The sequence below is a fragment of the Amblyomma maculatum genome, chromosome 9 (genome assembly GCF_055883805.1).
Source record: "Amblyomma maculatum isolate TAMU_Amacu chromosome 9, ASM5588380v1, whole genome shotgun sequence".
NCBI classification, from domain to species: Eukaryota; Metazoa; Arthropoda; class Arachnida; order Ixodida; family Ixodidae; genus Amblyomma; species Amblyomma maculatum.
Window position 1 is genome coordinate 5648676 of NC_139352.1, and position 25750 is coordinate 5674425.

General features: G+C 43.4%; 1 protein-coding gene across 2 annotated transcripts in view; it reads right to left on the reverse strand.

Moving 5' to 3' along the window:
* Positions 1 to 1166: 1166 nt before the first annotated feature.
* Positions 1167 to 25750, reverse strand: part of LOC146178157 (histone-lysine N-methyltransferase SUV39H2-like) — a 126377-nt gene continuing 101793 nt past the window's right edge. For both annotated transcript variants that reach the window (XM_084577973.1, XM_084577974.1), the window contains 3 exons: positions 12944 to 13114; positions 9296 to 9431; positions 1167 to 2651 (listed from right to left, as the gene is read on the reverse strand). In XM_084577973.1, coding sequence (XP_084434099.1) covers positions 2554 to 2651; positions 9296 to 9431; positions 12944 to 13114 — 405 coding nt within the window. In that variant the 3' untranslated portion in view covers positions 1167 to 2553. The remainder of the gene's footprint in view (positions 2652 to 9295; positions 9432 to 12943; positions 13115 to 25750) is intronic.

The window sequence follows — 25750 nt, forward strand, 5'->3', positions numbered from 1 at the left end:
GCACTGCTGGGCACTTAGTGTGACAACATTGTGAGGAAAGAAATGAAACAGCAAGAAACCTCTCGGTTTCGACATGACTTTAATGACATATTTGGTGCCAGCAATGGTACTGACGCAGCTGAGCTTTCAGCCAATGTCGACAGAACAAGAATAAATGAGCACAGACACACTAAAACCGTTGTACCCAACAGTAATCGGTTCTGCACTTTTGCAGAGCAGAGAGTTTCATCTTCCACACCAACTCGCACACATGAACATCATTCACTTGTCAGCGCATCCACACCTACATCCATTCTGAGAGTAGGCAGTCAAATACATGGTGCCTCAGAAAGGCTCCTTGGGATTCAATACCTTCATGAACGCCGTTTTGTTTCTATTGGCTGCTTTAAATGTTTACTGCCTTGGCATCAGCCTCACAAAACCCACCAGCGATCTCGGAGCAGCTTTAACAGAATAAGGCCTCATAACAATCCACACAAAGCTGATGTGCCGAAAATGAGACAGGCACTGGCTGAACATTAACCAGCCTTTTGAGAATGGTTTAGCTTAATCTGACCTTCCTTCTACTGTGCAGGCTAGTATTGTTGCCCAGCACAAGATACGGTTGGGGAAATCCAAGAAGGCTGGTTTCATATTTGCCAGGTGGAGATTCATGTATGTCAAATATCAAGGTTCCCAACCAACCAAGAATGAAAAATGCTGCTTTGTATGCTTTTGAGATGCTTTTTTTTAAATACAAAGCTCTATTTCAAGGAATACAGAGCTGCTCCCTTTATTAACAAGCTGCTGCAGCAGCTTGGGTTTAGATAATTAAAATTTTTGCCATCAAAAGGAAAAGTTCAGTTTTACTAATTGATGTATTCAGGCCTCTCTCCTGCCCCTTTTTTGCTAAAGCAGCGTTAAGTCACCAAAAAATTTCAGAATCAATCATTATTTCCCACAAATAGCTGAGCTATGCAGCAGCAACAACACCTTCAAAATTATGACAGTTTTACATTTACTATCCACTTTTACTGTAGTTTTGCAATTCAAGCTTAAAGAGCACTACTGCATGTGCTTAATTCAGGATAAGCAATTCTCTATGCAAGAGTTTGGCAATGTAGTCATTTTGACACATTCGAATCGAGGCAGAAATAAAATGAATTCAGAGTACTGCTCGCCAGCACTTGTTACAGACAAAGTAAGCAACAAACCTTTATTAATGTGAGTTTACAGAAAATTGTAACCAGTCCTGGCCTGCAATTTCCTTGACAAACGTGAATGAGGGAGAGTGAACATACAAAAAAGTGTTCTTGAACTGCTCTTCTGCGACAATTACTCAACACCAAAATTGAAATGCACGCTGCACCGGGACGTGCAAAACGTTTTCTGTACAAAGGGGGCACACAGGAGCAGTAAAAAAAGGGGGAGGGAGGGGGGTCACTGCACACGATACAATGATTTGAAGTATATTAATAACACTTAAAAAACAATACAAATTCAGCGACATTCTACACCTCAACAGCAACTCGGGGAGGAGCATGAAAAATTGTCTGCACACAGGGCAGAGGGGTGCTTACTGTCACACTGACAAGTGGTGATGTGGCAACATGAACAATAGTGAAGTAGCCTGCAGCAGATGATTAAGGCAGTAACCATGCTCTCGCTTGGACACTGAAGCGATGGCTTTGATGAGGTATGTTTGAACAGACCACCGCGAGGATGCATTTGACCTCTACACAGTCGCACACTTGGGAGCTGAGCCCGCTAGTGACAAACTCGACGACCCATATGTGCTGAACCGTTGGGTGAATATGAAAAAGAACTTGCCTGGTCAGCTTGCTTAGAGCACATTCATAATGTGGCAACCACTCCCTCCTCGTCTGGTGGATACGCAATCCTGTTACTTGAACATGGAAGGCAACTGACTTCCTCTCATTCAAGTTCTACTTGCCTTTGGTTCAAATGAACTCAGCTGTTTTAGCCAGTAAACTGCCTTCATGTTACATAAGAAGAAAACAATGTAAAAGCAACAATGCTGGCCGTTTGCAGCACAAAGAAAAATTATGTGGTTGCCCCGAAACAAATTGTATATAAGGCCGAACTCGCACTGACGTACGTAAAAGTAACAGCTCACATCTGTGAGAATAAAAAGTCTCAACAAGGCCTGCTATGAATGCTATGGATTAATTTCCACCAATTCTCCTCTTTCGTCCGAGCAAACTGTCTCGCTCACTACACAGAAGATTTAGACAAATGAAACCCGAGTAGCTCCAAACTGACCAACATGCTCAAAGTACAACAAAAAAACGACCACCTCGGAAACAAAGAGCTTCCTCTAAACAAAGCACAGCTCGGCATTCACAGCGACAAAGGCGGCACAGACTTGTTGGCATTTCCAAAACTAAGAGGAGTAGGACCCAGTTGAGTAGTTAGTGGCTGCTGCTGCACTGATGGTGAAGAGGGGAGCAGCAACAACAAGCCACAACAACTGGCGAACACTGCAGGTGGCACCAGTGGTGATGAAGTGTCCGCCACCTTTAACGAGTCTAGATAGAGGATGTACTGCCATCATCAATTGAGAAACTTGCGGCAGTTTTCCGACCCGCACTTGCACTCAATGCGGATGCGGTCGGCGGGATAGCTTTTCTTCGGGTCAGGCACTTCGGTTGCTGAAAGGTAAAGTCAATGAGCATAAGCACCACAGGTGTTGCAATAGGTAGCTGTACAATGCATTAATGAACAAACTTGCAAACGTAAATCAAATTGTGGCGGCTCACTTCAAACTCATTCCGGCTTTTGTTACGGTCGTCAAACTGCTGGCATCAAAAAGAGAAACACAAACCCATGATGTCTGCAAAACCTGCCGAGCTCCGCTGAATGACCGCCTGTTCCAGGCCCATGTGACAACACGCTGATATTGTTATCGGGGTCGCTTTCTGTTGGCTTTTGGCGTTGTGTGCAGCCAGCTGTTGTGCAGTGTCGGAATGAACAACACAAGAAGCTCGAGATAACACCATGGACGCAGAACCACCTAGACTCTTGGGGCCCCAGCTAGATGAATGAGTACACAAGTGTGCTGGCAGCCTTGTCTACGTCCTACGTTTTTGTCTATGTGTCCTTGTCTACGTGTTTTCTCTCGCAAAAAAGGGGCTGCTTAGATTTGCATGCAAACAATTTTTTCCAAAACTTTCTCGTGAAATTTAGAATCGTGAAAATACAGTAAGCAAGCTTCACCTAATGTAAAAAACGCTTCTCGACTAGCAATACCCAAGTACCCCAATTACATAATCTATGTAAAAAACAAGAAACCAAATGTAACGCTAAAGAGAAATTAAGCCACATGTATCACCAGTACTGGACTAAAATTTTTCAGCTTTGTATGTTCTGACAGATAAAGTTTGCAATCTTTGTGAGCAATTGTGTTGTGCTTCTGCAACCCACCGCATTTCCGATGCATACAAGCAAATCCACCAACTAGAATAGAAATTAAGCAGCACACAGAAGAAGGGAGAAAGGCCCGAACATCTCAATTTCGTGAAAGCAAGACAAGGGCATAATGTTTTGGTGGTATGTAGGACATGTTAGAGACCGCCGAAAGTGTAGGTGAGCAGCCAAAACGGTACAGAAAAAAAATATATAATCTGTGGTTTAGCCTGTGGTTAAACCTGGAGTTACACTAGAGCAATCTGCATGGCTACGCTTAGGTTCGGCTTGAAAGTAAAGACATGGTTTTTGCGCATAGTAGTTTATGGTTTCAGCTTTATTTATGCCATAGGGAAATCACTTCACGTATGAGCACCCTTTGCCTCTCGTCATTGACCATTCGCATTCGGGTGTGGAAGACTTCTAGTGGTATGACATTGTCTCTATGCCGAACTCCGGAGCACACCGCTGTGACGAACCTTCTGTCCTAGCAGCTCGCCATTGTCGTTCACCTCTACCAACTACCCTTCTTCTTTTGTAGCGAGAGCTATATTGGCCACAGTCGCCATTTCGCCGTGCCTGTCCGGTGCATGTTCGTAGAGTAAAGAAAGAAGAAGAAGAAAAAGATTAAGCAGGAAAAGAAGAAAGATAGCTTGGTAGTTGGTAGAGGAGAACAACAGCGAGTTGCTAGGACAGAAGGTTAATTCAAATGTTGTGACGGCGGTGTGCCCAGGAGTTCGACACAGAGATATTGTCATACAACTAGAAGTCTACTACACCCGAATGAGAATGGTCAATGACGAGACGCAAGGAGTGCTCATGCGTGAAGTGGCATAAATAAAGCTGGAGCCATGTCTTTACTTTCAAGCTGAACCGAAGAGTAGACATACAGATTGTTCTCGCGTAACTCCAGGTTTAACCACACGCTAAACCACAGCTAAAGTTTTCTTCTTTTCACGGACAGGCACGGAGAAATAGCGAAACAGTGGCCAATGTAGCTCACGATACAAAAAATGCGGGAGGCAGTGGCTAGGAACAGTCGCAGTGGCAGGTAATTGCAATGTGAGGAGAAGGCAGTGCGTACAGCCACCCAACCACCATACTGTGAAAATGAGATACAATTCGTACCGGATGCACACAGGTAAAAAGAAAGGCGCAATGTGTGGACCGAAAGGCAAAAGCCAAAATACAGCACGCTTCAAGAAAAGCTGAAAGAGAAATTCAAGGTTGGATGAAAACTGCAAAATGAATGACACCGGCAATGAATGACTAGTACAACAGGCAAATGGCCAAACTAGAAGTGTGGTTCTTCACATTTAGTACTGTGGGCAAGCGAGACCTAGCAATTCTTATGTTGTTTGAGCCCAAGGATGCAGTGAATGAAGAGCAGCTCGACTGCTCTATATTAAGAAATACAATGAAGAGCAGCAGTCGAAGGAAACGAAAGAAATTGTGAAAATGCGATCCTGCGTTGCCTTTTTCTTTTTTTTTTAATTTTCTGCCAAACACACAATTCACCCCTTCTTGATATTTTTGATACCTTGCTAGTCGAGCTGCTTGAGCTTTTAATAAAGCATCGCAGGCTCTGTGGGGCTGAGGTACTGAAGTACAAGCCGGTTGTTGTTGTGGCTGTAGGAAGAAGGAAAAGAAAATGCACGGTCCTGCTACTGGCTCTGTAGCTGAGCCACCTCCGCTGCCTCGTGCGGACAGAAGAAAGAAAAAGAAGAGGGAGAGAAAGAGGCGCATCGTCCACCACCTAAGCGGTGGCGGGTGCAATGACGGCCTACAACAGATAAAATTCGGTGGCAGGCTAGCCCCCGCTGCAAGCGACGTTGACCTACCAGTCCCAGCCCTGTAGGGCCAGGAACAGCCACACTTCACCACCTCCTCCTTCCTCAAGTGCAGGCCGGCATTCATTGTGGGGCCAGCATTACTAACGGACCTCCATGTGGCACCAGATTTCCCATCTTTTGCATCAAAACTGTGGCACAACCATTCTTCGTGCAGCGATCCAGGTGCAATTATAACATTTCACTTCCCAACCAACACGCATCTGCTAGTCTAGTTTGCAAACAGGATTTGAACAGTGCACTTCCAATTGTATGCCTTAATCTACTCATTACCCTATGTAACCTAGTCAAACCTAGTCAGAGGAGGAGGAATAGGGAGGGTGCCACCAGAAAAGCAGAGACAGTAGAGAGGGCCGCATGCTACCAGTCACGTGGTGGTTGAAGCATGAAGTGTAGGAATCGGGCGTTTAGCAGCGCATTGCACGAACAGCCGTTGTCTACATACGCATAGGCGGTCCTTGGTGTTTATACTGAATTCATTTCAACTGCTGCTAGAGTGCACCGCGTGCCAGCAATAATGGAGACCATGTTTACGCCATGGTTTTGATCTGTTTTCCCCTATGCCCTCGCAGGAAAAAGCAGAGTTTGAATCACCTTGAAATCGATATATCTCAGCAATAAATGCTTGTTTTACTACCGGACAAACGAAGACAAAGTCACGAAATGCCACGCTATAATTTTTCTCGAATACAAACATTGTGATAGAGCTGTCATCAGTGTCCCTTTAAGATATATTCTACAGCAAAATTACGACAAAAATGTGAATGTACCAATAAAACACTTGCACAACCAAGCAGACGACGTGGTAGAGTGCATACCAATAATTTGTAGACTGGATCGCCATGTTACTGCAGCATGGCATCAATTTCCTGGAAACCGCAAATGCGACGTCTCTCCCGGAGTACCAGAGTTCAATCCCGACCGCCAGCGGCTGCGTTTCAATGGAGTCGAAACAAAAAGGCATCCCTGTGCTGTGCGACGTCAGCGCAGCCCTCCACTACGGCTCCTCTTTCTGTCTTTCTACTTTCACTTCCACCTTCCTCCCTCCCTTACAGTGCAGTACAGGTGTCCACAGAGCAAATGTGACAGATACTGCGCCTTTCCTTTCCTGCGAACCAATTATTATTAAATGTTGTTGTTGTGGCTGTAGGAAAAGAAAATGCAGGGGCCTGCTACTGGCTCTGTAGCTGAGCCACCTCCTTGTGCTGACACACAAAAAAGAGAGAAGAAAGAAAAAGAAGAGGGAGAGAGTGCAGACCTACCAGTCCCAGCCCCATAGGGCCAGGAACAGCCACCCTTCACCTGAGGAGTTTTCAGAAGAGGTTTGCCCCCCCCCCCCCCCCCCCCCCCCCACACACACACAGTGCAGTTCAGGTGTCCACAGAGCAAGCCTGACAGATACTGTGCCTTTCCTTTCCTGCGAACCAATTATTATTAAATGGAGAGGGAACTCTAGGTTGTGTGATGTCACCTTGAACCACCTTGAAGGTCAAAGACAGATACTGCACCTTTCATTTCAAAAAGACAGATACTGCAGCTTTCATTTCTTGTGAACATCATTAATTCTTACTGGGAGAATGGAATGGTACCGGATGATCTCAAGCTTTCTCTTATTCTTCCTATCCCTAAACCTGGCAAAAACCCTCGACTTCCTAGTAATTTGCGTCCAATCGCCCCGAATTCACATCTCTCTAAACTCATTGAGCACCTGCTGCATACCCGAATTAGTCACTACATTGAATACGTCAGTCCTAGATTTCATCCAGCTCAAGCCGGCCTCTACCCTAACCTCGGAACTCATGACTGCCTTTGGCTTTTGCGAAGAGTTCTGAATAGAGCTCATCGTACAGCGCTACCTACCTCCTGGTTGTCGATATACACAAAGCCTTTGACAATGTTCGCCATGAGGTTATCCTGGAGGAACTCGCCGAACGCATTCCTAGTACTCGTGCCCAAATCAGGATCCGCAATTTTTTGACATCTAGACCCATTCAGCTACATGACAAAGCTCCGAGTTGGGTGCCCAAAACCTATTACTTGGATAGGGGTGTACCTCAGGGCTCCATTCTTGGACCCATATTGTTCAACTTGGCCGTGACACGCGTTGCGGAGAATCTGGAACTTGGCACAAGCGCAAGATTCGCTATATATGCCGATGATATTACTGTCTGGACTGAGGCAGCGGATTACATAGACAAATATTCTATGCAGACTGAACTTCAGGCGGCCCTTCTTTGTCTTGAAGATACACTAACCAAAATTGGCCTCGAACTCGCTCCGCATAAAACAGAATTGATTAGTATCGACGGAAAACATACAACCAAACCCAGTATGCAGATCCATCTTCACATCGGAGGCAACACCATCACCTCCTCAAATGGGCAAATCCGCATTCTCGGCCTGCCCATCTCAAGCTGCAACAGTCCCCAGAAATGGGTTCATCAGCTACAACGCCTTTGGCCAGCACTGTTACACACTATTCGTCGTCTGTCCAACTGGCACGGAGGTGCGCGGCAACATGCCTACAGTGCAATGGCCCGAGTAGCGGCGGTCAAAAATATCCTCTATAACACACCCGTCCTCCAATTGTCAAAGACTGACTTCGCTAAGGTCGAACGCCTTCATCGCGCAACACTACGCATTATTACCAGTCTACCTAAGCACACTCCTATAGCTGAACTTGAGCGTTTGGCCGCTCTTCCACCGCTCGCTATCCAGTCTACCTAAGCACACTCCTATAGCTGAACTTGAGCGTTTGGCCGCTCTTCCACCGCTCGCTATCATCGTTTCCGAGTCACAGACGCGTCACCGAATACGTCTAGAGAACACTGTTCAAGGGCCTGGGATGAACAGCCTGCTGGCTGTTCATCCCAGAAACAAGTGTGACAGATACTGTGCCTTTCTCTTCCTGTGAACCTATTATTATTATTATTATTATTATTATTATTATTATTATTATTATTATTATTATTATTATTATTATTATTATTATTATTATTATTGTTGTTGTCTCTCAGTTTCCAGAATGCGAAGTTCAGGGCCCTACATTTGCTTGCTACATTCACCTCGCTCATAATCTTCATCTCTTTCCACTATATCTTAAGGCCATAGTGCTGCTATAGGTGGTTGCGGGTGGGCACCAATTTTCATATTTGTTATCACCTATCCTAACTGACGTCTTAGTTCACTACTATAGCACACAAATGCCTTCACAGAACCTGATGTTTCATACTCTTTTGTTAAGCTCGACTTCTGACAAGCTGAAGAGATTTACAAGATTTTCTTAAGTACTAAATAACAGGCAAGGTCCACAGTATGAAGAGCAATGCACATCTCCTTGTCACTCCTCACTTAATGCAAAGGGAAACTTTTTTATTAAGGGTGTTGATCAGAGTAAAATATTAGTAACATAATTATTTTCCAGTCGAAAAGTAGATTAACAAAAAGTATAATAAAAAAAAAAACACAAGAAACCAGTTGGATCCAAAACCATGACCTCTGCCAGTTGTTTAGTATGGTGCTGTTTGGTTAATATGGCAACCGCAAGACAATAGAGAGGTTACGGGTCCAGATCCCACCAGCAGCATGGGTTCATCTTTTCTTCTACTTTCTGTTAATTTACATTTGACGTGCAAAAATAATTACATTACTGATTTTTCCTTCTGATTAGCTTAGTTTAGTTTATATGATTTAATGCCCCAAGGCGACTAAGGCTGTGAAGGGCTCTAGCCATAGTGGAGGACTCTGAAAATTTAGACCACCTGGTTTTCTTTAACGTGCACTGACACTGCACAGCACGAGCGCATTGCATTTCGCCTCCATCGAAAAGCGGCCACCGCAGCCGGGATTTGATACTGCATCCTTGGGTTCGGTAAACAAGCATCCTAACCACCAAGCGACTGCAACTGATTAGCATCAATATTAAACCCCCATTTAAGGAGCACTAAAGATTTCATAGCAGATACGGACAAGCACCATGTCAAATTTCAGTGCCCTCCATATGACGGTCATATAACATATGACCGTAACGGGGTGCTGACCTGCACTCGACATCTTGTAGTCAACAGTTAGCTCTTCATGGGCGCAGATGTCTCGTTTTGTGAAGAAAGCCAAACGTGGCATCCGGACATCCAGGTTGTTAATCCACACCATGCAGACAGCCATGTTTGGATCACACTGAAATTACAAGAAAAGACGCCAAGGAGGTTCAAAAACAGCAACCTGACCCCCAGCACCATTGAGAGCCTTGCACGCATAGAAAACTAACATACCTAATCGTACACCCTGGCGAAACTCATCTGCAGGTCACTCAATGATACTTTTCGTTTTTTAACTAGTACAGTATTTTCCAACATAACAGAACAAACAGGCAAAGAGGTTCGTTTCCACAATCACTGGCTTTTGCTATCGACCACCCAACCTAAATGATTTGTTAGTTGCAACAAAGCATTTTACATCGTAAACACTTCATATCATCACACTCCCATCTTTCTTTTCAGCAACTAACTCAGCCTGACCTCTCCTTCAGAACTTCTAAATATAGCATCGAAAGCGACTCTGTTATCAGATCCCTAACATTCGCTTTGTGCCCCCCCCCCCCCCCCCCCCCGCTCACATTACACACCGCAAAACAAAGCAACCATTCTTTCAACACACTCGACCTCGTTTTAACTTCTCACCCTGACAATGCCTTAGTAATCATTCCATAGTTCAAGACACATACTCTTGCAATTTTCATGCCCAGGAAAGGTAAGAACTCTTTTCAAGAACAAGCTATACCAAAGAATAGATTAAATAGATTAAAGCTTTCCTAGTATCACCCTAATCAAACACTTATTGCCACCATGGCTTAACAAGGAGCTAAAGCACCCGAACAACAAAAATAAAAGGCTCTCTGGATCTGTAAAACATGAGAACAATACATATGCATGCGAAAGGTATTATTCTGCAGAAAAAGCATTTTTATCATCAGCAGGGAAACAAGGTGTTCATTTTTCAAGTCGGTTTTACTTTCAGTGCTATGCATAAACTTATGCAATCTACTATAGTTGAACCTGGATATAACGAAGTGGACAAAAGTTCGCAATTTTTCGTTACATGCAGGTTTTGTATAACGGTGTAATACGTTGGTTGCGGTCATCATCTCCTTCGCGGTGGGCACGTCACACGGATCTGGCTCACAGGAACCATCATCACAGACCAGGATTTTGCACGCTTTCGGCAAGTGCCTCATCATTCATTTCTTTCGGAGCTACGGCAGCGTTGTCGGCAAACAAAAAGTCGCTCAGGTTGACGTCGTCGAGGGCACCACCTTTGCTGCATAGCTCATCCCACGCTTCGGCCACATCGGATGAAGCTGAAGTCTCTTCTTCCTCGTCATCGCAGCGCAATTGTCCAGAAGTAGGCAAACTTGACGGCCTTGCCGCTTGACATCCTGGTTGAAGTCTTTCAGCCCTTCAGAAAATATTGCCCAAGTCATCCGCGCTTTAGTGTTCACCGTGTATTTCACAGGCATACACTTCGTCCCCTTAAAGCACCTGGGACGGGCACTTTTTCCCACAACTAGTGGGACTCGCTTGTTAGTGCCGTCAAGGTTGGTGCACAGTAGAACTGTTACGCGGAGTTTGCTCTGTTTTTCGCCGCGGCAGTCATCTCCTTTAAGTGCTAGCATGCAGCCCGGAAGCATCTGATAAAAGAGAGCCGTCTTGTCGGCATTATAGATTTCAGCCGCTTCGAAACGACTCAGTATTCCAGGAAGCGTGTCAGCCACCCACGAAGCAGCAGCATCACTGTCTGCAGAGGCAGATTCGCCGCTGATGACTTTCCTGATGACATTGTGTCGGCTCTTGAAACCTTGTAGCCACCCGTTGCTTACTTTGAAGTCATCATAGCCCAAGATGCACGCAAAATCTTTCGCCTTCTGCTGTAATATCACTCCGCTTATGGGCATATTCTTGGCTCAAGTGTCCAAAAACCACGTGAACACTGCCTTGTCCACATAATCATATGTTGACAGTTTCAATCTTTCCTTAGCCTTTGTTCCCGACTCCACTACACTTCTAATTTTTTCCACACTCAAAATTGTTGACAGGATGCTCGCTGGGATGTTGAAACGGGCGACGACGTCCTTCTTCTTCTCGCCAGCGAAGACCACATTTAAAATGGCAAGTTTGTCTTGAAATGAAAAACCTTTTGGTTTTCTGGCCGTTGAACTCGTCACGAAGAACTGAGGCCGCAGATACAAGCAGAGCCCCACGAATACAGGCAGAAAGGCTGGCCTAGCACTTCCGAAACACGTCGGACGAACCAACACCGCAAATCCGCAGACACACGAGACATGCACGAGACGCAGAACAACAGACAAGATTGGGAATGCACAATGTGCGCGAAAATTGCATGTGCTACACGCACGTACAGTACCTACGAAGAAATCAACTGCAGCCACTAATGCCACCTACACTACCAACGCCTAAGGAGGCTGCTGCGTTAGCCACGGAGCAGCGCTAGAAGGTAATACTATCATCATCATCGACATTTGCTTGAATTCTGCGATTACAGGCGTTCATGTAGCTGCTGGCTTATTAAGGGTTCTAATATTCACTAAATTAATGCATTTCTTCGGCCAAATTTTTAGTAAAAGCTCAAAAAATAATGACTGATCAGCTTCGAGAGTTCGTTACATCAAAGTTGACCGCCGCAACGCCTTCGTTACATAGAGGTAAAAAATATATTGGCTTCAATGGTTGTGGCACTGGGGAATTTAAAAACTTCGTTAAATTCAGGAATTCATTACATAGAGGTTTTCAACTGTATTTCTTGAGATAACTGGGCCACTTCCTCTGGTGCACTCTATTCAATACTATGACCTATGCCCGTTACCCACATTTTGGATGATAGGGGCCTCCACTCATTGATTGGAGATGATAACCCAGACAAGGGCCAAGCAATGGGTGTTTTATCTCTCTCTGCAAGCCATGATGACAAAAACAACCTCATTCCACAACATGAATGTATCACACCAACAATTTTTACCGCTAAATCCATTAAAGAACCAGGCGAATTGCCGAACCTTCTAGCTTTCAACCACCCAGTCGTGCCAGACATTATTTTAGATGCTAACAGCATCGTAAAAATAATAGAGTCATCAAAGCTTAAATCTTCATCTGGTGCTAATGTCATAAATTCAAAAGTGCTAGAAATACTAAGAACATTGGTAGCATCATTTTGTGCCACGAATCATCCCAGTCGCTAAAAAAGGTAATTGCAGCTCCATTTTTCTCAAAGCATCTGATTGAAAGTAACGAAACATGTTGTTTACTCTCCTATCAACTCCTTATCTTAGATAATTTTTTCCACCCTAACAAATATAGGTTTTTAGAAGGATTTCCCTATGATCCATAAACTAGCTCTCTTTATTAATGATTTAAGCTCCAAGCTCCCGTGGACAAGGGCGAGAGGAGGGATTGGCAATAGTGAACAGAACAAAGTGGCCATTTCTCCAAGGGGGACCATACAAAACATTGCACCAATACTGTCTAAAAGAATGCCTAGCATCTTGAGAAGGCTTTGATACAAAGTTTGAAAAAGAATAAAGTCCAGCTTAGTACTACTGTAGTTTTGAAGCGAATTACAGGCACAGATGCTCGCGACAACAGCAGCATATGTTCATAGTCGGCTGATGTCCTCACCGAGTGGTTCACAAAATGGGCAATGTTTCCATATGTTCCAGCATCCACGGTGTACATTGACCCCTGATCAACAGATTCTTCTGCAAGGTGGTAGTCCAGGTCAAACAGGTACGTTGTGCCTTTGGTGTCGTACCAGGCGCCACGCTTCTCAGCTTCGTCATCTGTGATCACCTGCACGAACGTGTGGGAGAGAGTGATGAGGCCTGTTAGCACGCTTCATGAACCTCTTTCTGAGCCAGCAGCATGTGGTGCAGTTTCCACTGACACAAAACATGAGAACTGCTTTTCTTAGGAACTGGCTGATTGGTGATGCTCTAAATTGCCTTCTTCAGCACCACAGACGTCCTAGTATTCCACACTTCTTCAACTTCACTAATTGGCCACAAAAGACATTTTATTTATTTATTTATTTACCCACAGTGCCAAGCGGCATTACAGTGGGGGAGGGTATACATAAAAAAAATCCTAACATAAGCAGTGTGTGCCCCAGAAACAAGTCAAAATTGCATCAAAAAGCAAAGACAAAACAAAACAAAAAATCTCACAGCACCACACTGAAATGGTTATTATAGCGCAGAAAAGAAAACATCGGACATATTTGTTCCAATCGCATACTGTTTTGGGAAAAAAAAAAAAAAAAGAATCGAAATACATCAGTTTTTCAGGCAATCTCCCGTACCTTGAAGCTGTGATCTACGCGGTCAGAGATATAATGAGGTGCCAGTATATATTTCTCCCTTTCCATACAAACACAACAATGATAATTCGCATGAAAAACTTGTGTCGCAACTTACATCGAAAAAAATTAGAGAGTCTCTTAGATATCTCCTAAGAGGAGAATGGCGAAAGCCTACCCTTCCTATCCTATAATTTGCCTCCCATCGTTAGCCTCTTGTCGGCATTCATTGCAGTGCTACATATAAATTATAACTGGTTTAAGGAAAGGAAAGGCGCAGCGTCTGTCACTTTCTCCGGCAAGTGTGAGTTTGGACGGTACACCATCGCTTCTGCCGCATGGCGTTCCTTGGCGCGCGTTCAAGTGTGGCATTGCAGATGGCAGGGACGCATCCTGCCTCGGCCAATCAGAACGCCGCAAAAGCGGGACACACTTTGTCCACGACAGCATGAACAATTAAAGGCTTTCACCTTAAAAGACTCGGCTGAAATATTTTTTCAGTAAATCCCCCACACAAACTGAGCAGCTATAAATTCTGAACCCTTTCTGATCTGGCTTTGTCTCGCACCACTAGAGGGCCCCAAATTGTCCAGGCATAGTGAAGGATTGACCTAGCATTGGTCTTGTACAATATAATTCTTTAGTAGGCAGCGGAAAAGACCTGCCCAAAGCTTTCGCATCTCCGGACGCAATACAATCAACCTGCTTCTGCCTGCTTTAAAGTAAACACCTAAGTATTTATATTCAGAAACTTGGTTTAATGTCATACCATTCAGATTATAATTGCTCACGTGAGAATTTCCGTTTCTGGTAAATATCATACAGAGAGTTCCACTTAAATTTAGTCTCATATGCCATTTTACATACCATTTGCTGATTCTGTCTACGTCTTGTTGGAGAACACGCACAGTACGCAATCATCAGCGAACAATCGCATTTGAGATGAGTTGTTGCAAACTTAGCACAGAATCAAGGCTAATGCCATTAGCTATGTGCATGACACATTGCACAAATGTCTTTTCGCTGGCCTTCTCTATCGGCCGCCATTGCTCTTTCCATCCTGGTCTACCTCGGAGCAATGGCAAGGAATGCGCACGAAAGCATAGCAGCTACCAAGACACCACAAGGCCAGCCCTCCATTTCCCTCCTCGTCTTTACGTGCGGTGCTGGCGGACATAAGCGCAAGGCAGAGTCGGTGATTTAACTTCAGCAGTAATGATTTAATGTTTCAACGGTACAAAAATCTCGGCGAGTTGTAGGCTGTTCAGCAAACATTCCCCTTTTCAGAGCTTCATGAAAGAAACATGATAATAATTTAACGTCGAAACAGTACAGAGTTGGGCTATTTGAATGCGTTAACAGCGCAGACATGATAGACAAGGCAGGAAGACAACACTCGCAACTGAGCGGGTGTTGTCTTCCTTCCTTGTCCCTCGTCTTTGTGCTGTTATTCCCTTCAAATATGTACCAACTAGCTCAACTCTCCGTTTTATTTAAAGTTGGGCTACTTGAAGGCTTACCAGCAAATTTTGCAATTTTTGCTGATTAATGAAAGAAACAAAGGTAATGATTTAGAACCCCAACAGTACAGAGAGTTGGGCGAGTTGTTAACGTCAACTTGACAGCTGACAGCCAACACATTTCATATATACAGGAAAAGCTCATTAATACAAACTTCAGGGAACGAGGAAAAAGTTCCATTTACCAAATGGCTCTTTGAAAACTAACAAGAACCACTTGAATTACAGTAAATTTGTGTGGCAACATGCGCCATCAGGGCATGTTAAACAAAGCCACTATCCCCCTTACTGAAGGCGCCCTGATACAAACTTTGCCATTGAAGTGTGCCTATTACTCGCAGCACTATTTTTATCCACCTGCAGAATAAATGCTACGAAACATGAATTGTACTTATTCAGTGCGTCCTGCTTGTAAGGCCGACCCACTCTATGAACAACATGTGATCGCGATACACGTTAGGCACCACTGCTGTCACATTTTATTTGGTGCAGTTTCATGCAATGAGCGCATGACTCTGACACTGTACAACTCGGTCTCACCTCTACTACACTCGGGTTAGTTGCAAATAGAAGGATTGTATTCATAGTCCGTACCAAGACAAAGGAAAATTTAAGGACAAAGCACCAGCATTTATTTAAACATTTGGCAGACTTGTGAAATAAAGTATGCTTGAGAAAGTCAGTAAAATGTATTGACATCTTTTGTTCAAGTGGGCTTTTTGTTTTTCTATATTTGAAGTAAACCACCTTCTACCTAACCAACTAGCTACCTTGCAGCAACTGTGACGCAAAAGCGTGTATTCTGTATATAATAAGCATTCCTGCTTTACAACGCACTCATCCCACGCGCATGAAAAGAAAAACGCGCAGGGAAAAAATGACTAGTTGAAAGCTCTCTACTATGCATGCGCTTGTTTTCCCATCAGCCTTATTACACCGCCTTCTGTTTTACTGAAGGTGGCCCTAATTACCATACAGAGAGAATATTTAATATTTATCTTGTTAACAGCCCGCTGTTAACAAGCATTTCAGCTGTGTGCGATGGCGAGCCTATGCACGGCTGTACCACAATGGCGTATAGAAAAATAACTAGGGTTACCTTTTATCAAGTGTTCAAACGAGCGTCACAGCGTGCTTTCACTTTTTGCTAAGTGACGTTTTGGTCTGCGAGTTTTTGCAAGCGCACGCGCAGATTTTTGCTTGGCAAAGTTTGACGGGGCACAAATAATGGGAAATGATCAATTCTTGTTGACTGGTGAGTGGAATCAATTGCCATTATAGGCAAATTTATGAACAAGTCAAGGATGCACTTTTTCTATTGAACTGTTCTCATATTAGATCTTTCTTTCTTTCTTTATTCAATACTGCGAACCTTATACAGGTCCAAGCAGGGCAGCAACATGGCAGCAGAACAATAATAACGTAGGTAATAAACATCAAAGTGTGGAGAAAGGCAATAATGAATAATTCCAGTCGGTTACTGTGCGAGGAAAAAATGAAAACTTGAATAAATCAGTTCGTGTGAAATATGGTGTCAGCGAGTTTGGATGATGGTGGCGTGAATGCCTCGATGATAAAAGCAACAGATATGGTGAAGGGTTAATAGCTAGGTCTCGATTCCGAAGCGCAGTAAGAAATTGCAAGCGTAAATTCTTTCTTCGTTTTTCAAGACATTCAATACTATTAACCTGCATTAATTCAGAGGGTGAGTCATACGAAGAAAATTTAGAGTAAATAAACCTCACAGCTTTTCTTTGTACCTTTTCTAAACGGGTGATATTGTGTTTAGTAAACGGGTCCCAAACAACGCATGCATATTCAAGTTTCGGCCTAATTAGTGAATTGTAAGCAAGCAGTTTTATGCTCGAGGGAGAATTTTTAAGTTTATGTCTTAAAAAGTATAGTTTACGTAATGCGGAAGACCAGATGTTATCTATATGTAAATTCCATGACAAAGTCTTAGCAAGTGTGACACCCAAATACTTGTACTTGGCCTCTTCCAACAAAGGTGAAGAACCTAGCCTGTAGATAAAAGACAGTGGAGCTTTTCTGCGAGCGAAGCGAAGAACAACGGTCTTATCAGTGTTAACTTTCATATCCCACATTTTACACCATTCATAAATCTTAGCCAGAGAGGAGTTAAAATGGATTTGGTTGTTAATCAAAGTTATTTCTTGAAAAAGCAAACAATCATCTGCAAACAGCCTGATATGCACGTTGTGATCAAGGTCAGTTGTAATATCTTTAATATATAATAAAAACAATAATGGCCCCAGCACGCTGCCTTGGGGCACCCCAGAGCCGACCGGAAGGCAACCTGATTGTTCCTCATTAACTTCTACAAATTTGTACCGATTGGTTAAATAGTTAGTTATCCATATGATCAAAATTTCAGGTAGGCCAATGCTTCGGAGTTTTAATATTAGTTTGTCATGTGGGACTCTATCGAAAGCTTTGCTGAAATCTAGAAATATTGCATCAATCTGACCGTTCTTATCAAGACTTGACGCAAGTGAATGTATTACTGTCGCTAGTTACGTTATTGTTGAGTACCCTTTTCTAAGCCCGTGTTGGAATTTTGAGAGGACATTACGCGCATCTAAAAATTCATTAATCTGGTTGGCAATAACATGTTCGATTAGTTTAGGACATGATGATGTAAGTTATATCGGACGGTAATTTTGCAAAAACGTGCGGTCACCTTTCTTGTATACTGGCACAACCCTGGCTACCTTCCAGTCACTCGGCAAATGTCCATCATCATCATCATCATCTTTATTTTTCACTGTGAGGTACATGTACATGGATTATTAGTATTACAGAAGGAGGTCCCGAAGTATAAACTGTCCGGGGGACCTCCTATGACAGAATGGATAAGATTAGCAGGTAACATACTAGGCAGTGAAAAAAAGAATATACAGGCGTGCAGAGAAAAACTATAATAGAATACTAACGAGAAACAGTGCAAATATATTCTAAATAAACAGGAACTTCAAACAAAAAATGCACAAATTTCAGAAATTAGCGCATTATTGGTACAAGAATAAATAAAGTGTAAACATGGAAACTATGATCCAGACAAAACATCTTTAGTCGGTGGAACAAATCAAGGTAGAAAATAAATATGTCTTTAATGAACGATGAAATGAATGAATAGTACGCTGTGCTTTAATTTCAGGAGGCAGTGAATTCCAAACAGATATGCCTGAGAAGTATGCAGTTTGTTTCCCATAATTGGTCCTGATTTTCGGTAGTAGTAGATTATGCTGTTCAGCAAATCTGGTGTTACTTTTGTTAAAAAGCTTGGATGACTCAAAACCACTAAGGACGACATGTTTATTTCGCGTTTTGAAGATGATTGATGCCAACCTAAAATTAAGCTGCAGCGACAATGGCAGTATGTTAAGTGTGCGATAATAATTGAAAACGGATGCACGGTAAGGGCTGAAGGTAAGTATGCGGAGTGCTTGATTTTGAAGGTGGCGAACACATGAAAGGTGAGTGTTGTATGTGTTACCCCATGATGATATGCAATACGAAAGGTGGCTATGTATGAAGGAGAAATACAACATGCGAAGTGTAGGTAGGTCAAAGTAATGTCGGGCTTTAATTATTACGTGAATACCGAAGGCTGCTTTAGATTTAATGAATTTGGTATGCTGATGAAACTTTAGTTGATTATCTAGGACGACACCAAGAAATGTAGTAGATTCTGACGGGTAAATTGTGTCCGTGCCTAAATGTACCTGAAGAGCAGGAACTGCCTCTTTATTGCGCGAGTGAAAAATCATAAAGGTGGTCTTTTTTGGATTAATTAGGAGATGGTTATTTTGGCACCAAAGGTGAATACTCATAAGGTCAGCGTTCAAATTGGCGGTTACAACAGAAACATCGCTAGCGTGAGAAAAAATGGTAGTATCGTCAGCGTAAAGAATTGAACTAGAGTAGTTGAGGCATTTTGGCAAGTCATTAATATAGATAAGGAAGAGAAGAGGGCCTAAAATGGATCCCTGTGGAACACCGCGGTTAATTAGTTTAGGGTCAGAAAATGTGCCACTGAATTCCACAACTTGAAGTCTGTCAGTGAGATAGCTACGTATTAGTTTAAGCGCAGGACCAGAAACGCCAAGGCATTCTAATTTTTGAAAGAGAATGTTATGGGTAATTGTGTCGAATGCTTTTGTGAAATCTATAAAAAGGGCACCAACAAAGTAACCACGATCAAGGGAATGTTTAATTTTGTCAGTGAATTCTATTAATGCAAGTTCGGTGGAGTAGTTCAGACGAAATCCAAATTGGTATGGAGTTAAGAGATCGAATTTAAGAAGATAATTTGTTAGCCGAATGACAATTAGTTTTTCAATCAGTTTACTGAAAAACGGTAGTATAGTAATGGGACGGTAGTTGGTTATTATACTGCGGTCGCCTTTTTTGAAAACTGGTACCACTTTTCCTCGTTTCAGCTGATTAGGAAAACTACCAGTTATAAACATTGAGTTAATTAAGTGAGCCAAAACAGGTGAAATGTCCTCGGCAATAAGCTTCATTTTAGCTGGGACGATCCCATCTATCCCGGGGCCTGTATTTTTTAATTGCCTAATGGTTAAAAGTACTTCGTTAGCAGAAGTTGGGTATAAAAAGAAAGAATGGGGGGTGCGAGTACACACTGGTGACTGTGAGTTAACGACAGCTGTGTCAGAACTGAAGATACGATTAAAAGCATTGGCGATATCTATAGCATTTGAGAAAGTGTCGATTCCATCGCTAAGGTTAGTCATAGTAGGTTCACGGGCAGCCAGATTTAAGCACTCTTTAATTAGTTCCCAGTTTTTACGCGTGTTGTTTCCATTAGCTTTAATTTTGTTTTGGTAATAAGTACGCTTGGCAGTCTTAAGCACAGCTGTTAGAGTGTGACAATACTTTTTGAAGCGGTTACGAAGTGCGAGGTTAAATGGCTGCTTTTTAAGTTTTTTCCTAAGATTATCTTTTTTGCGAATGGAACGCAATAGCCCTCCCGTAATCCATGGATTTCGAGGCACGGAGAATTTCTTCTCCTGGTTAAAAGTCGTTGTAGAAGAGCTAAGGCATTCTGTTATTAAACTGATAAACTTGTCAAACGCTGCATTAGGACAACTTTCATTCAGGACGTGGCTCCAGTCTGCGAGAGTTATATTCCGAGCAAATTTGATGTTATCAAGTGACTGTCTCGTAAGGAATGTTTCTTTAATGTTCCGAACACCATCCAGTATAAGAAAAATAGGAAAATGATCAGTTAAATGAGTATCAACCACTCCAGCAATATGAGATGAAATTATGTTTGTTAGAATGTGGTCGATAAGTGTGGTTGAGCCGCCTGGAATAATGCGCGTAGGTGAACTGATAAGTGATTGTAGACCATGACCAAGGAAACAGTTGTTATAATTCACGCTGTAGACGTCATTTTCGTTAATAATGTTTATGTTGATGTCTCCCATAATGATAATGTTTTTGTTTTCGTGATTTAGCATGGTAAGTATTCGGTCAAGCTCAGAGCAGAAATCAGAATAGGATGAGGAAGGAGAGCGATATACTGTTCCGATTATTGTGTTCCTGTTGGAAAGGAATGGTTTGTAAACTTCTATCCAAACCGATTCACAACTGTCAGTGGAAAATACAACGTCATGCCGGCGATGATATGTTAGATAACTAGAAATGAAAATGGCAGACCCGCCATAACGGCTATCGTGGCGATAGGCGTATTCTTCTCGGTAATTTTGAATATGAAAGAGTTTATCAGTAGCAGGCAAGAGCCAGGTTTCAGAAAGACATATAAGAGAAAATGTATGATCAGTAAGCGTTAAGAAATTTATTAAATCATCGTAATGAAATAATGAAGTAATGAAATACGGAAGAGAATAACTAAGAAGTTTGCAACAGATTCAGCATATCACTTCAGAAACACGTTAAGAAGGTTGTCAGGACCACATGAGGATTTAGTTATTAAATTTATAAGCATGGAATCTACGCCAGGATATGAAACAAAACTAACATCAAGGGGGTGAAACACTGTACCACTGGATGGACAAGCACCGGAATTCGAAAACACACTGTGAAAGTAGTCGAAGTGGTGCGCAGTATCCCTATGATCAGTAACTACTGATCCATCAACCAAAACTTGCGACATTGGTTTCTTTTTTTCGCTTATATAATTAAAAAACTTTTTTGGCTCCTCCACAATAAAATTTGGCAGCACAATATTAAAACAGTTTTCTTTCGACGTGTGCACTGCACACGCAAGGCTTTCCTTTAAATCGTTTAGATTACCTAAGTGCAAGCACCGCTTTTTAACCTTTTTATCTTTCGTTTTAAGTGGATTATTTCACGTGTCATCCACGGCGTTTGTCGACGAATAAGTTTACGTTTGCTCGGCACAAACTTATCTATGCAGAAGTTGCACATATCTTTAAAACGGTCCCAAAGTGTGTTTAAATCATCATCATTAAAATCAATAAAGCATGTTTCTAAGTGTTCTATAATGGATGCATCATCAGCACGTGAGTAGTCTTCGACAGATCGAAACTTCACACGGTTATCTGATTGAGTACAAGCGCCAATGCGTAAGCGAACATTCACAGGCAGATGGTCAGCCTTCCACAACTTCAACAGTGTATTCAGGCAATTCTCTAGGCACAAATACCAAATCAAGGACAGACTTGCTAGATCCTTGCACACGTGTTGGTTCCTGCACTATTTGAATTAGATTATGTGTTAACATCATGTTAAGTATACTGTTTAAATTATTGCTGTTTTGAAGAAGGGATTGAAAATGCTCCCAATTAACGCCAGCCAAGTTTAGGTCGCCAATCAGTAGCAGTTTGCTTCTTTGGAACCGAGACATGTGCTCTTCTAGTTTGAATAAATAATCAACTGAAGCATCAGGAGGTCTGTAAATGGCAAGCAAAATGAAGCTATGGCCCCAGCATAAGATCTTTATACATAAGCATTCGAGGCCTGGAATTTCCTCCAAGGAAGCAGCCTGTATGTAGTCTTTAATCAGGACTGCAACACCACCTCCCCTGAATTGGCGATCCTTACAAAAAACTTGGTAGCAAATTGGGAAAACATCCTCATCACCTATTTCAGTTCTCAGCCATGTTTCGGCTATCACGGCAATGTGTGGGTCATGTTCTAGTAAAAAAATCTCAAGGGGTTCCGTTTTATTTACTACGCTACGAGCATTTAAGTTGATTATCAGTCCTCAGCCATGTTTCAGCTATCACGGCAATGTGTGGGTCATGTTCTAGTAAAGAAATCTCAAGGGGTTCCGTTTTATTTACTACGCTCCGAGCATTTAGGTTGATTATACGTGGGTATTTGTGAGATTCTTTAGAATGGCGTCAAGGTTCGGGCCGTTTCAAGCTCGAGGATCGGGCCCGGGTCTCAGGTTCAGGATCCGGGCTCGGGGCTCATGGCAGCGGGCTAAAGCGTTGGTTTATAGGGGAGAAAACCTGGGCCACGGGGCGCTGCGCCGCTCTGTGCGTCAGCACCCTCCATGGAGACCCTGTCAAAACCTCCGCACAACACGGCCGCGTCGTCTGCTCCCCGCCGCATCGAAAAGCATGCTGTCGTCTGCTCCGCGCTGCTTTTTAGCACGTGTTTGCGCGTGCGCGCTCGGTTGTTTCTCTCATCTTCCGCTTGCTTTTAACCGCCGTCGCGTTCCAACAAATGGGGAAAAAAAAAAAAGAATGAAAAAGTGACGGCGTGCTTTTTCGCAAAACTTGTGTGGAAACAATAACGAAATGGTTGTCGGCTTTTTTTTTTTTTTTAGGTATCTCGTACCGCTCGTATCTCGCACCTGTTTGTAACTGGCGGTGCTGCAGCAGCCATCGCGGAACCAAGTCAGTCTCAAAAAACAGATATACGTCATTAGTGCCATCACTTGGCGCTTATAAAGGAAAAACACATACGTCAATCGTTCAATCTATCCTCATACGCGATCCTGCTTCGGGAGCTCAAAACTGCGCATTCGCTAGAGGAGATAACTGAACTAGGAATTGCACAGCGTAGCTGTGGAATTAAGAATACAAAGGTTTCCGTGGAGAGATGTCCCCGCCTGCATGAAAAGTCATCAGGCATTTCCTCACTCTTCGTCTCATGGAGGAAACTACCGCAAAAATGGCATGCCTCGGCTTCTCGTCAGTGACCTAGGTCGTTAAGAAACCCCTCATCGTTAAAGGTAGATAGGTCATTGATTTCGGATGTCAGTGCCGCAGCAGCGAACGCCCCCTGACCGCTGTCAGCAGGAACTAAAGGGTAAGGCGGCATGCTTTGTGTTTTTGTAGGGAACGCGTCCTAAACGCGCCGAAAGCAGGCCCCACGGCGCCGGTAGCATCGCCTAAAGCGTGTCCCCAAAGAGTTGAATAGGCCCCTTTCAAGTGAGCAGTCACAAATGGAAAGGAAGCTCCCCAACCAGCGCCCGGAGCACTCGTCACTGTGTATACGTGTTTTAATTCTCAATGAGATGGCTGGACCCTTCATTCTGTGAACAACATGAACAGAGACATCAAGAGGTGCCGCCTCAAGTCCTTCAAAATACCTCTCGCTTGCCTCTGCCTTCGAGCAGGGAATTCGCGTTCATATATATATATTTTTTTTTGAATGTCTGATCCTGCCAACAAGCGCTCTTTGAAAACAATGTCCACGACGATCAAATAATCATAATTTCTCGCTTTCGAAGGCACCGATAAAAACATGCTTCCAGCCAGCCACTATGTCAGCCGGGGCACAGAAAAAAGCAAAAATAAGAAACCCCACTGGCAAAGAGCGCTGGCCTTGCGCGCGCAGATGCGCGTCCATCCCCCTTCGTCCTCGCTCTCCTTCTCCTGCTCCGCATGCACGTGCGACTGCCTGTTGCACGCGCTCCCGAGCTAGCGGGCTGCGCAGGCTCCGCAGACAGCCGCGAGCAGCGCGGGCGCGGATGCGCGTAGGTTTTGTAGTTCCTCTCCGCTCCGCTAAAACTGAGCGCTGGCGTCGCGGAGCGAACTCCAGCTTTGGTTCCCTATTATCTTGACACGCATATTTTTTTTCTCATCCCAAAAGAACAGATCTTTATCCATTTCAAGTTTATCATGAATTAGGTGCATTTTTTTACCCTGCAGTCTTTCATCTTTCACGCTTTCCCACAGAAGCTTGCGTTTCTTCAGCGTTGCTTGCGAGTAATCGTTTTGAACAGACATGCCTGAACCTTTAAGTTTGCTGCAGTTTTTAAATATGTTTCTTTTCGTTAGAATCCTATAGATAGATGATGATGGGCCGTTTGAGGCCTTCGTGGCCAAGCCTGTGAATGCGACCAATTGATTTGCATTGTACTAGCAATTTGTCCCTCATTACTTCGGTGAGAACTTTTTCCTTAAGAACTGGTTCCGTTTTATCATCGCATTCAGAAATGCCATGAATGATTACGTTTGACTGCCGATTTCTGTCTTCGAGATCAGTCAGTTTCCTTGACTGGAAGCCAATAACGTTTTCTATGGACTTTAGAGTAGTTTGAACCTGATCCCCTCCCGTCAGAGAAGACTCAGTCTGTTGCAGGTTATTAATTAGAGCTTCGATATTAGATAGTCGTGATATCATTTCTGAAATATCGTTACGGATAACAGTTTGACCCCCAAGTAACTCTTGAAACATTTCTTTCTGCGTGGAAGCCGGGTTTGTTTCAATGTCCCCGCAGAGAACCAGATTGCACACTAGAAGACATTCACAGAAGACATTCATTCATAGGAAGACATTCATTCCGTGGGCAAACGTTGCATTTAAGTGGCTTGCTAATGGAATAACCTGCAACATATATAGTTTTCATGTCACACCACATTAGCTGCTTCCTCCAGATGTCTGCCTTTGCCAGATACTGAGCCTAGACCACGGAGGGCTGGCTAAGACTAGCGGGCATGCCCATTTGTTCGATATGTTGCTACTTGCCCAACTGAACGGCAAATACCAACTGGTGTAATTTTTGACGATCGTGTTCCAACGAGCTTGTGAGGCCTACATGGGGTCAGTACAATTCCAAGGTGGAAATGTGTGGTACGCATACAATATGTATCAGGACAGATACAACTGCCAATAATGACTTACGACCAAGCACGACGCAGGCATCGGACACCTGCCAAAGTCTCCGAGTTTGCGGTCGACACTTCACACCAGATGCTTATTAACACTTTCCTGTCCGCGCCTATTCCCATCGATAGCCCGCTATCGATGGTTTCACGATTCGAATTTTCCCGCTTACAAACTGCTCCTTGACAAGTGGCATCATCCACTGGAAAATAGAAGAACCCTTTTTTCACTTTTACTTTTGATTTAATTTTTCCGCCGCGCCGCGCCTGTTTAGATGGTCTCCGGAGTCAGGTGATCAACGCTCCTTGTTTACATCATGGCGTCGACGTCGCGCGCTCCCGCTACGCGGAAACGGTTGTTTCCGCAAAAGTTGACGCATCGAAGAGCTCGTTTTTAGATGCAAGCAGCAGCAGAGATGATTTCGAAGACAAATTCAGCTCTTCAATTTTTAGAACTGACAGCGAAACTGCGTCCAACCGACCCGGAACGTGGACAACCATGCCTCAACAAGTTTCG